Source organism: Microtus oregoni, unplaced genomic scaffold (assembly GCF_018167655.1).
Source record: "Microtus oregoni isolate MIOR12 unplaced genomic scaffold, Mior012 000010F_ref0000083, whole genome shotgun sequence".
NCBI lineage: Eukaryota > Metazoa > Chordata > Mammalia > Rodentia > Cricetidae > Microtus > Microtus oregoni.
The window spans coordinates 52,969,942-52,982,345 of NW_024543069.1; the positions used below are offsets into that span (position 1 = coordinate 52,969,942).

General features: G+C 37.1%; 1 protein-coding gene across 4 annotated transcripts in view; it reads right to left on the reverse strand.

The window, feature by feature from the left end:
- The window catches only part of Raph1 (Ras association (RalGDS/AF-6) and pleckstrin homology domains 1), a 79,381-nt gene that overhangs the window by 43,310 nt on the left and 23,667 nt on the right, over nucleotides 1-12,404 (reverse strand). For all 4 annotated transcript variants that reach the window (XR_005974943.1, XM_041659502.1, XM_041659503.1 and 1 more), the window contains exons 3-4: nucleotides 9,259-9,364; nucleotides 7,418-7,932 (exon numbers count right to left, since the gene is read on the reverse strand). Coding sequence is in view for 3 of the 4 variants with exons in the window: in XM_041659502.1 (XP_041515436.1) it covers nucleotides 7,418-7,932; nucleotides 9,259-9,364 (621 nt within the window). In the remaining variant the exon portion in view is untranslated. The remainder of the gene's footprint in view (nucleotides 1-7,417; nucleotides 7,933-9,258; nucleotides 9,365-12,404) is intronic.

Genomic DNA, 12,404 nt, shown 5'->3' on the forward strand with positions numbered 1-12,404 from the left:
TCTAACTTGCTATTAATTTTCTATCTATCTATTAAAATTCTCAAAAGGGAGTGATTTTATATTTCATGGACATGTAAACATGTCTACAATTGGAAGGGAGCTAATGGCACCTGCTGTAGGAATTCCTAAGCCAGTAGCCTTTAAGTTACCCGTCCACGTGGGCGTGGCTTCTTATACTATTTATACCAATGTAAAGCGCCTGTCAGGCCTCTTTAACAGCTCTGGGATTTGGTTGTTGTTCTCCGTTTCAGCAGAGGATTGTGATTTGTGAGTCTAACCCTAAATAAATAGCCCTTTATTGTTCTCAATTCTGAGCTAGTGTTGGATTTCTTTTAAGTGTCCAGCTTCATCTGGCACCCCACGTGGATTCAGACTCCACACCTACTGGGTGGACGGCCTAAAGGCCTAGCAGGTCCACGGACCAGAAAGTCCCCCAACCCTGCCCGCTTGGGTTGGTTTTACCTAAGCAGTTTTTTTGTAGAACCCCCACCACAGCGGAGCTTACTGCACGTGGAGACTCTGAAATTTCCCAAGCGCATGCATGCCCCCCCACCCCCACTACCGCATTCCCTGGCACTGAACCCTAGAGTGGTTCCATGCCGGGTGGCGACTTGTCCAGCTTCTGGTCTGTGCTCCCTGCCCGTGAGTTCTGGATTTGTTGCTCTGAGTATGGAATTGAGTTAGTTAATTGCTTTTAATTTGTCAAGCAAAGCATATTTCTCAGTATTTAACCAGTACCAAGGTAGGAAACTAAAGCGACTCAGGATCTTTCCTGTCGCCACTGGTTGCATTGCTGCTAGGTTGCAACTCTGCAACCACGACATCTGCTGGACAATAAAGAATATTACACCTAAAACAATTTACCGGATCTCATAACAGATAATTAATCAAATCAACATGGCAGACTACACTAGTGTTGAAACTTTTAGTAACTTTTTTGCTAATACTATGGATTATATTCTGCAAGGTTTATACAATTATGGAGATACTTCCATTTATTGGACATTGTGACTCAGTTTTTTTCGTCATTTTATATCCTTAAGAAAGAATGTGGTGCTTTTAGGAATGATACAGTTTTTACAGACTAATAATGAATAGCTAGTTCACAGGATTAATACCACTGAAAATTAAAAGTTACCTGAAAAAATTAATACTATTGAAAAGGGTAACATTAATTTGACAGAAAAAACTGAATTCATACTAAGGGTACTGAGAAATTATCTGAAAAACTTCATACTGTTGAACTTGACAATCAAAATTTGTTAAAAAGTTATGATAGGTTAGCAGATAATCTCTGCAGGATGGCAATCTAGAAGCTATCCAAATAATGTCCAAGGATGAGGTGTTATCTTTAAAGGAGAAACTTCAGACCTTGGAATCACATGTGCAGAAAAAGGACCAGAGGCTAGGTTGCCTCAAGAAATCACTAGAAATATATATAGGCCAGGAGATTCGGGCTTTCAAAAAAAAAATAATGAAAAGATTTGAAATAATTGAGAAAATTATTGGAGCTGATGAGCAGGGAAAGAAGGTACAAGAACAGGATTTAACATCACCAGTAGCTGTCAGAAATGACTTCCCCGGGTTTTAGCTTCCTACCCTGTAATCTACTCTGACAAAGCATCAAATTCTAAAGGCCCAAAAGGATACAAAAAAAAAGGTAGATGGATACCTATAGGAATGAATAATCTAAAAGAAATTAAGCAAGATGTCCTAACTTATGGCTTGTATTCTGCATTTATTAGGAAGATGATCAAGACATGGGCTTCTAGCATTAAGGCAACACCAGATGACTGACTTCAGATAGTTTCAGCAGTGCTGAATGATGGGCCCCAGATGAGGTTTAAATGTTATTTCAGGGGAGAGGCCAAAATTTGAGAAGAAGGAAAATCAAAAGGACTTGAGACTGTCCAAGATCAAATTCTTGGTGAGGGCACTTATGCTGACCCACAGGTTCAAGCTCTTTATGATGAATAAATCTTGTCTCTATGCCACAAAGCAGCCTTAAATGCTTGGGACAGGATTCAAGAATAGGAAAATGAATTGAATCATATACCAGGGTTAAACAGGGCCAAAGAGAACCCTTTAGTGATTTTTTTTTTTTTTACAAAGGCTAACTAAGGGTGTACAGACCCACTTGCTAGACAAGTACTTATTGAATCTCTGGCTTTTGAAAATGCCAACTTAGAATGCAAAGAGATACTTGCGCTTTTAAAGGTTAGATCAGCACCTATGGATGAATGGATCCTGCATACAATGAACATTGAGACATTTGACTATAATACTGAATCTTGGGTAGGAGAAGCAATTTCCAAAGGAATGAGAAGACATCAAAATGCCAAATGTTTTAATTGTGATAGACTAGAATATCTGAGAAGGGATTGTAGGCAATGAGTTCCTAGGAATAATATCTCCTCTGGGAATGACAAGAATAGGAGGACTCAGCCTTCAGGTATATGTAGAAAGTTTGGCAAAGGCCGACATTGGATCAATGAACACAGAACAACAAAAGACAGACAAGACAACCTGATACCATCGGGGAAAGACCTTGAAGGGCCTCTCACAGGCCCCCAAGTCAAAAGTGGTCCAGTCATTCCCAGTCACTGTGGAGGACATGTCTCACTAGGAAAAAAAAATCCAGAGCCTTCTGTAAAAGACCATACTGTTCTAGATGTTGGCATAAACATGGAGGATAAGTAAAAATTCCAATAGGAAATAGGAAACGTATATTCTGGCAGACTTCTATAAATTACCAAAGACCAAAGCTAAGAGTACGTATAAAATGCATTGTAATTGCTGATTTTATAGACACAGGTGCAAGAGTATCATTACTCCAGAATCTTGGCCTCCAAATTGGCCTCTTCAAGAGGAAGATGTTCAACTACTAGGAATTGGAACCCTATCTCAGGTTAAACAAAGTACGAGATGGGTTGAACGCATACGGCCAGAAGAACAGAGAAGAAAGCTGAGGCCTTATGTGGCTAATATTGCAGTAAATTTATGGGGTCATGACATGCTGCAGCAATGGAATACCCAGATTAACATTCCTGCAGTCCCAGAAACTCTATACACAAAGGTGTATTTGTAAATGTATATTAAAGGTACTATACACTCAGGCTGTACAAGAACACAAAGTAACTGGCAAACTTTTAGGGGTTCCAACAGACCTACCTTTAAAATACTTAACTGAGAAACCAATATAGGTTAAGCAATGGCCTCTAGTTGAAGAAAAGCTGCGGGCTTTAGAACAGCTGGTACAAGAGCAACTAGATGCTCACCATATTGAAGAATCAACCAGCTCTTGGAATTTTCCTGCATTTGTTGTAAAACAGAAATCTGGTAAATAGGGAATGGTGACAGATCTAAGAGCTGTCCATAACGCAATTCAACCTATGGGCCCTCTACAGTCTGGAATTCCTCTATCTTCTCTATTACAAAAAAGATGGCCTCTCATAGTTATTAATTTGAAAGATTATTTCTTCACTATACCTTTACAAGAAAAAGATAGAGAAAATCTTGCCTTCACAGTGCCTACTTATAATAATTCTCAACCTACTATGAGGTATCACTGGACTCCCACATGGAATGCTCAATGGCCCCACTCTGTGCCAATACTTTGGAAATAATACGTAAGCAATTTACTAAGTCTATAATTTACCATTACATGGATGACATTTTGCTATCTGATTCAAACATAGATACTTTAGAAAGAATGTTTTAAGAAGTAAAGAAAGTTTTGTCAAAATAGGGATTACATATTGCTACTGAAAAAATACAGAGGAGATTCTGTCAATTACCTAGGTTATAGAATAGGTTTACAGAAAATTAGAACACAAAAGGCACAAATTAGGAGAGACCAGTTGCAGACTCTTAATGACTTTCAAAGATTGTTAGGAGACATTTCCCGTCTACGACTGGCTATTGAGATAACACCTGATCTAATAATTCATTTAAACAAAACCTTAGATGGTGATAAAGACTTGAATAGTCCCAGAGAATTAACAGCTGAAGCAGAAAAGGAATTGGCAATTGTCGAGGAGAAATTAGAGGAGGCACATGTGCATAGGATGAATCCAAATCTTAATTGTATTCTAGTCATATTGCCTTTCAAAATTTCTCCTACAGAATTTTAATGCAGAGGGACAATATTATATTAGATTAGATCTTTTTTACCACACAAACCAAGTTAAAAATAAAAAACTTATGTAGAGAAGTCTCTGAATTAATTATAAAAGGTAAATTGAGACTTTGTCAATTAGCAGGTATAGACCCAGCAGAGATTATAGTGTCTTTTACTACTGATGAAATAAAAAAGTTATAGGAAGACAATGAACCATGGAAAAGAGCTTGTGCTAATTTTTTGGAAGAAATAGCAATTATCCCAAAAGCAATAGAGTTAACTTTATAAAGAGAACTTTTTTGTGTGAGTCTACCCCTAAATAAATAACCCTCTATTTTTCTCAATTCTGAGCTAGTGTGGGATTTCTTTTACGCGTCCATCCACAGGCACCTACTGAGTAGAGATTAAGGGTACTTCTAAACATCCTACAATATCCAAGGCAACCTTTTACAACCAAAATCCATGTAGCCCAAAGTGTCAGTTGTATTTGTGTTGAGAAATCTACAGGATCAAATTAAGTTCACACTGAGAAACAATCGCGCATGTAGCCCAAAGTGTCAGTTGTATTTGTGTTGAGAAATCTACAGGATCAAATTAAGTTCACACTGAGAAACAATCGCAAATCCTAACTTTTTCTTCTCCCTAATGGGCTGCTGAAATACTGGCTGCTAGGTCCTTCTTGCCAGAGACTGATAGAAGCTTCTCTGCAGAAAGTTAGTGGTTGAGGAAAGAGACATAAATAATCCTACATAAGAGACTAGGAAGAAAATGAATTTTAAGAGGGAAGAAATGCATATATTACCTCCGTTCAAACTAACCAAGATTAAATCAATTGTGGTAAATGAGAGCTGAAATAATGATAAACACAGAGAAAATTAAGTAGTTTTGTTGTTTTTAAAAGCAAACTGTTATCCCTTAAAAGAAAGTAAGAAATATACAGTTTTGCAGCAAAGTGCAAGTGTATAGTCATTATAATAAGAGCACTGAGTGTATTGGGAGGGCTGGGGGGTTAGCTCGGTGGTAAGCGTGTGTAAGTGCTTGCCTAGCACATGTAAGGACCTAGGTTTGCTCTCGAAGACCACAGATAATAAAGGAAATAAACAATAACTAAATGTGAGAAACGGGAAAAGAAGGGAGAACTAGAAAGGATGGAACAGGAGTAGAGAAGTGAACGGTGTTGTCCAAAGACAAGCTATAGTCTCACACAGAAGGGGAGGAGAGGGAGAGGGAGAGGGAGAGGGAGAGGGAGGGAGAGGGAGAGGGAGAGGGAGAGGGAGAGGGAGAGAGACAGTGATTTAAGTGTGGATTTAATGATATGGAGATAAATGTTAGAAGCACCAGCTCAAGGATTAGAAAGTGTTTATTTCTTTGAGCATAATATGGCATGTGTGTGGCAGAAGATGTTTCATAAGTCTGACAGAACTATTTAATTCCACGTATGAAAAGCTAATTATAATTTTTAAAACTGTATTTCATTTTAAGACTATTTGATACATGAATTTGGATCTAATGAGCTCATCTTAGTTCAATTTGAATCAGAATGCAGTATATCAAGAATAAAGAATATTGAAGCAAGTTATTAAACCATTTTTTTTACATTATTCTGGACAAGATAAAAGAGGAGGCCAGTTAAGACTAGACAATTCCTTGATTTACCTACCAAACCCCATGTGAAAGATATTATATGAAATATGATACCACCAAATGTTGTTATCTTTACCCATGGGTATCACCAGATACCATTTCATGTGTTTCCTGAGAGATGGGTCACTTCACTTTATATTCTCTCTTACATTGTTTGAACTTTACAGATAGAAAGACATATGAACAGGACAAGGAGTCAAAAGCCACAGTCACACAGAATATCCTTAGTAATTAGTTCAGATCTGTTCTCACAAATTTTGATCTAACTCAAAATAATAGGACAGAAAAGAAAAACATATAAGACAAAGAACATAAAAACATCTCTAATAAAATACTGCCTTCTTAAATCTCATCAGGTAAATCTGACAGGCATGAAATAAAATGCTGAGAAGCTGGTACTAAGTAGAATTCATAGGCCATAAAGTGACATTGGGTTTCCTCATAAAGTAGAAATTTCAATTGTTATATATATATATATATATATATATATATATATATATATATATATATTACAGAATGGAGGCAAGAACCATTTTAGATAAATGAGGGTTTATTCTTTAGGTTCATGTACTTGCTTCCTTTCTTTGCAATAGCTCATCTGTCTCTAAACCATGATGGTTAATGTTTCTTTTGCGCTCCACAGTACCTAAAACACAGCTAATCATTTGGGTAAATACCAAGAGTTACTGATTAAATTAAGCTGAAGAATTAAATCATTTGGGCACAGGAGAGTCTAACAATGTCAGAGAGTAAATTTCAAGTTTCTCTGTAATTCTTTCAATGATATTTGACACTATTCCACACTTGTGCTAAGAATGCACAAATTCTTCTACTTTGTCACAGAGTATATAAACCCAAGCTCATTGGAAAGGCTGGCTTTGTTCTGCTCCATTCCTTCTCTTTCTTGCTGCTATCATACAAAAACTGCGATCTTCTAGATGAAAGAAGTCACTTTCTTTTGTTAACTTTATTATCACAAGGTCATCTCCTACCCTTACCCAAAAACTCAGGAAAACGTCATCTTATATCCCTCACATCAATCACTTCTGAGTCTCGGAATGACCCTCTGAGGAAGAGAAGAAGGCAGACCAGGTAATGGGAATTCAAGTTTTCTTACAAAAAACTGATGTCTAGATAAACTGTCTGGTTCCATGGGTACCAAATGACAAAGACACAAGTTCTTGAAGTCCAGCTTTTCTTTCTACTACACCACACTAACTAACCCTTTGATAACAAAATGGAGCAAACTCCAAACAGTAGAATCTTCAAAGATTACAATTATGATTTACATGGCCATAAGGTCTCACTTCAATCATGTCAAAAACAATTATCAGCTTATTAAGTATTCATGGCTTTGCAAATCATAATTCATTTTTTAATCACATGAAATAACTGGCATTAATTCAAAGGTTCTAACAAGTCAGAAGACAGAAAGAAGACTCTAAACCTCCTCTAACTTACCTTCATGACACTACCCTGACTGATGATGTAGTTCTTCTGTGGCCTTATTAGGCTGAGAAGTACTTTTGATAAACTTTTATGTTAAAGAAGAAAGTCAGTTTAAAAACAACAAACAAACAAACAAAAAAACCCACTCATTTCTCCATAGTTTAAAGTCAAAAATAACAGCGGAAGTAAATTCCATCTATTTACCTCAGTAACTGGCTGTCCCTGATGTGTTGTCAAATCCAGTTCTTGAGGGCGCACCACTTTGTCAATATCCAAAGAATCCATGCTAGAAGCTGCAGAAGTGATGCTCGAACGGGAGGAGTTACTAACAGAGTGCACTTCAACATCATTCACAGTGCCAGCTGATGCAGTCCTTCTGTGCTGATTCGTCATTGAAGGTTTAGAATCTTCTACTACAGATTGCTGAGCGGCCTCATCCATGCTCAAGGAAGCCTGTTCTAATTGTGCAGTGATGTCATCCAGGGAGTAGTTAGCATGGGAAGGTTTAGTAGTTGTTCTATTAGAAGAAGATGATACTCCTACTCCTCTCAGAGAGCCATGTTTCGACGTATGCCGGCTAGGTAGCTTCTGAGTGACTTTTGGTTCTGTGACTTGACGCTTACTATTTCCTGAGCCAATACTGCTGAGCTCCTGTTCTATGGAGCAGAGATCAGCCATCAGGGCATCCAGATCCACAGTCTCTCCCTGATTCAGAGCTTCTACAAAGAAGACATAAGTTTCCAGAACATAATCAAAATCTATACATCCTACGATAAATTAGTCATAGGCAGTAGAAAAAAAGCAAAAGAACACATTTCATTGGGTCTAAAACCAATAAAATAAAGCACTTAGTTGGTTTTGTTTTAAATTTTAAGAGAATTTTTAAAGCAAATAGTCCGTCTTTTAAGATCTCTATTAAAGAAAATAAGGTTGTAAGTTCAAAGACACAATACTGAAAACACCTTGTGCTATGCCATGGCTTTAACCAAATCTCCCAGGTAACTTTGTACTGTTATGCTGGCTAATTTTATGTCAACTTTACACAATCTGAAAAGAGGGAACCTCAATTGAGAAAACACCTCAATTAGGGCATTTTCTTAATTAGTGATTCAATCCATTGTGGGTGGTGCCACTAGTGGGTTCGTAGTTCTGGATTCTGTACGAAAGCAGGCTGAGCAAGCCATGGGGACCATGGCTTCTTTATCAGCTCTTCCCTCCAGGTTCCTGCCTTGTTTGAGTTCCTGTCCTGACTTCCTTCACTAATAGACAACGATATGGAAGTGTAAGCCAAATAACCCTTGGCTTCCCAACTTGCTTTTGGTCATGGTGTTTCACTGCAGTAATAGAAACACTAACAAAACAGCTGTTAATATCGTCAGTGTCCAGGTAGATAAAATACTGCCAAGAGAGAGAAGAGCATAAAGAGAAAAAAAAGTAAAAAAACTTAGAACATTTATTCCAAACACTAAGAAGTGGCTAGGTACACTAAAGAAAGGTCACACCAGTAATTACTAAAAACAATTTTCTTTGGACTTTAATCCAGTCAGAAAACAATGTAATCAGATTGATGTGGGCTTTCTCATTAGCATACACAATATCAAGTATTAAATATAAGACAAGAAAACTATTTGTTATGTTCTAGTTGCTTTTTTCTTCTGGAACTCTTCCAGTTAATTTGAATTAATATGCACAAATCAACAACAGAACCCAGGATGGAAAGAAAGATGGCTCAGTGGCTAAGAACATGTGCTCTTTTTCTGGATGACCTGAGTTTAATTCCTAGCACCCACACTAGATGGTTCACAACTACAACTACCTATAACTCTAGCTCTAAAAGGATCTGACACTTCTGGCTTCTGCAAGGACCAGCACTCATGTGCATAGCTCCCCCACACAAAACACACTAATTTTAAAAAGGAGAAACAAAACCCAGCCAAGTTATATATATAATTTTTATACTGTTTTATATTTAGAATTGCATTTCTATCATTTCTGTATTACAGAACTCAGTATATTATCTTAAACTTTCCTTAATCAAATCTTACCATTCAAGTTGTATATGGAGAAGCGGTAAGAAAAGTTGGCCATGTTTGTTTCCTGGCGAAGAGGAGATCTTTTCACTGGTTCTTTAGGCTTGTCGGAATCCAAACTCTTTTAAAAAATGAAAGTTTAACAAATAACATTAATATGAAATTCCATTACACAAAAAGATTAGAGAAGTACCATACTGTTCATCATCAAAGGAATTCAGGAAAAGAATTAAAGCAGGGTAGGAGCTGATGCAGAGGCCATGGAGGAGTGCTGCTTACTGACTTGTTCCCCATGGTTTGTTTAGCCTGCTTTCTGTCTTTCTTTCCTTTCCTTTTTTTTTTTTTTTTGTTTTTTGTTTTTGTTTTTCGAGACAGAGTTTCTCTGTAGCGTTGGAACTAGCTCTTGTAGACCAGGCTGGCCTCGAAATCACAGAGATCCATCTGCCTCTGCCTCCCAAGTGTTGGGATTAAATGCATGCACCACCACTGCCTGGCCAGCCTGCTTTCTTATAGAACCCAGGACCACCAGGCTAGGGTTAGCACAACAATGGGTTGGGCCCTCCCCCAACAATCACTAAGAAAATCATCTTATAGAAGCATTTTCTCTCTCAGAACATTTTAGCATGTGTCAAGTTGACATAAAACTATCCAGCACACATATTAACAAAGCCAAAAGTTTTTTCTAAATGATAGCCTCAAGAAAGAAAAAAAACTGATTTTCATTAGCTATCTCTCATTTCTAAATACTTACTTACTTTTAAGATACCTGAGACTCAGAACTATCACAGTTCAGAGTAAACACCTTTTCAAATACATTGTTTAGTCAATGACATCATTCTACATAAATTCATTGTGAAATAATCTAAGTATATGAATACGGACATGGCAAAGAACCATGAAGGAAGTTTTGTGATCTTTCATTAAATGGTTCTATTTTTGATCTATCATAGCCTCATCCATACCTAAAGGCAAAATACAACCTTGAACTTCTTTCATCCACTCACCCACTCACTCCCTTTTGTGGTGCTGGGGACTGAACCTAAGGCCTTGTGCATAGCAGACACTCAGGTCTATCACTAGATTATACTTCTAGCCCTTACCATCTTCTTACCATAATACTCTTCACCTGTAGCCTTTCTCCAATAAGGAAAAGATATCTAAACAGAAAATTACAACAATAACAAAGAAAAAAGAGAAGAGAAGAGGAAAAGGAATTCAACTACTTAAAGTTACAATAGAAAGAAAAGTTAGAATAGTCTTTTACAACTAGTTTCTATATAATGTCCTATCAAATAAGCTTCAAGTTTTAAAAAAGAACTTCAGTGTTGGGTGTGGTGGTGGTGTATGCCTTTAGTTTCAACACTTTGGAGGCAGAGGCAGGATAATCTCTGCATAGTCTACATAGCAAGTCCCAGGACACCTAGGGCTACACAGGGAAACCTTGCTGCAAAAACAAAAACAACAAAAAAGAACTTCATGTATTCTATTTATAGAATCATAAAGTTACATTAGAATGCTATTTTTATTATTTATATAGTTCAAGATTTTGATAATTCATATAAATAGTGTCCATCTTGTTTTTATTGTTTTGTTTTAGACAGTCTCTTCTGTACACCAGGCCTGCCTAAAACTAATTATGTAGCAGAAGATGACCTTGAATGAAGATGCCCTCTAGAATGCTGTGATTATAGCTATATGCTACTATACCTGCATCATGTGGTAATAGGTATGGGTCCTGACCTTGAATGAAGATACCCTCTAGAATGCTGTGATTACAGCTATATGCTACTATACCTGCATCATGTGGTAATAGGAATGGGTCCTGGTGTCTGAATTGTTAGGGAAGCAAGCTATGAAAAAAGCTACACTCCCAGACTCCATTCTGTTTTACTTTTATTTTATGTATATGAGTATTTTGACTGAATGTATGTAAATGTATCATGCGTGTATATAGTAACTGTGGAGACTAGAGAGGCAGTTGTATCACCTAGAACTGGAATTACAGTTATAAGCTGCCATTTGGGTGCTGAGAAATAAACCTGTGTCCTCTGCAAGAACAGCCAGTATTCTTGGTCACTAAGCCATTTCTCTAGTTCTTCATTCTGTTTTTGAAACTATCAAATCAATGTGATCTACAACCTACTCAATGGTTTACTTCAAAAATTTAAAAAACAGCTAAGAAATTCTCCTATAACCCCCAAATTTAATTCTTCAGAAGCAATTTTAATTACTCCTTTCAATAGACTTGAAGGGAGAAATATTTCCTATAAAATAACATGCCTGTAACTGAAGACTTATGAAAAGTCAAACCTCTTTCCAGTTCAAATGAATGAACATGTATTTTAATTACCTGTCCATGGTGCTGAGGCAACAAAGGACATATAGGGAAACACTCGGTAAGTTAAGAAATTGGTAATAAAACATGGTAAATTTTAACCCTCGGGGAGGTAGCTAAAAACCTACAGATCCTTTCCCAGAAAAAAAAGGCCAACATACAATTTTTTAACCACTATTTTAGAAGAATCATCAACTACTTAAATCTTAAGTTTGATTAACCATTAACACTGAATATATGCAGATAATCCTGTAGTGAACTAAGTAATAAAATAAATCTAAGTATATACATGACCATGGCAACTCTTATAAGAAAAACATTTAATTGGGGTGGCTTGCTTACAGTTTTAGAGGTTCAATCCTTTATCATTATGGCAGGGAGCATGGCAGAGTACCGGAGAAGGAGCTAAGAGTTCTATACCTTATGGGCAAAAAGAAGTCGACTAACACACTTGGTGGTATCCTGAACATAGGAATCTGTTGACAGAAGATTCCTATGACAATGGTGCCACAGCCATTCAGTCCCAAAGAATCACACAGAGACTTATATTAATTATAAACTGCTTGGCCTATTAGTTCAGGCTTATTATTAACTAGCTCTTACAGCTTAACTTATAATTTTTGTCTATGTTTAGCCACGTGACTTGGTACCTTTTGCTCAGCAAAGCACTGAGGTATTCCCATATTGCTTCCTCTCAGTCTGGCTGGTGACTGTGTCTCTGGCCTTTCCTCTTCCTAGAATTCTCTTAGTCTGGTCGCCCTGCCTATACTTCCTACTATACTGGCCAATCAGCATTTTATTAAACTAATACAAATGACAAATCTTT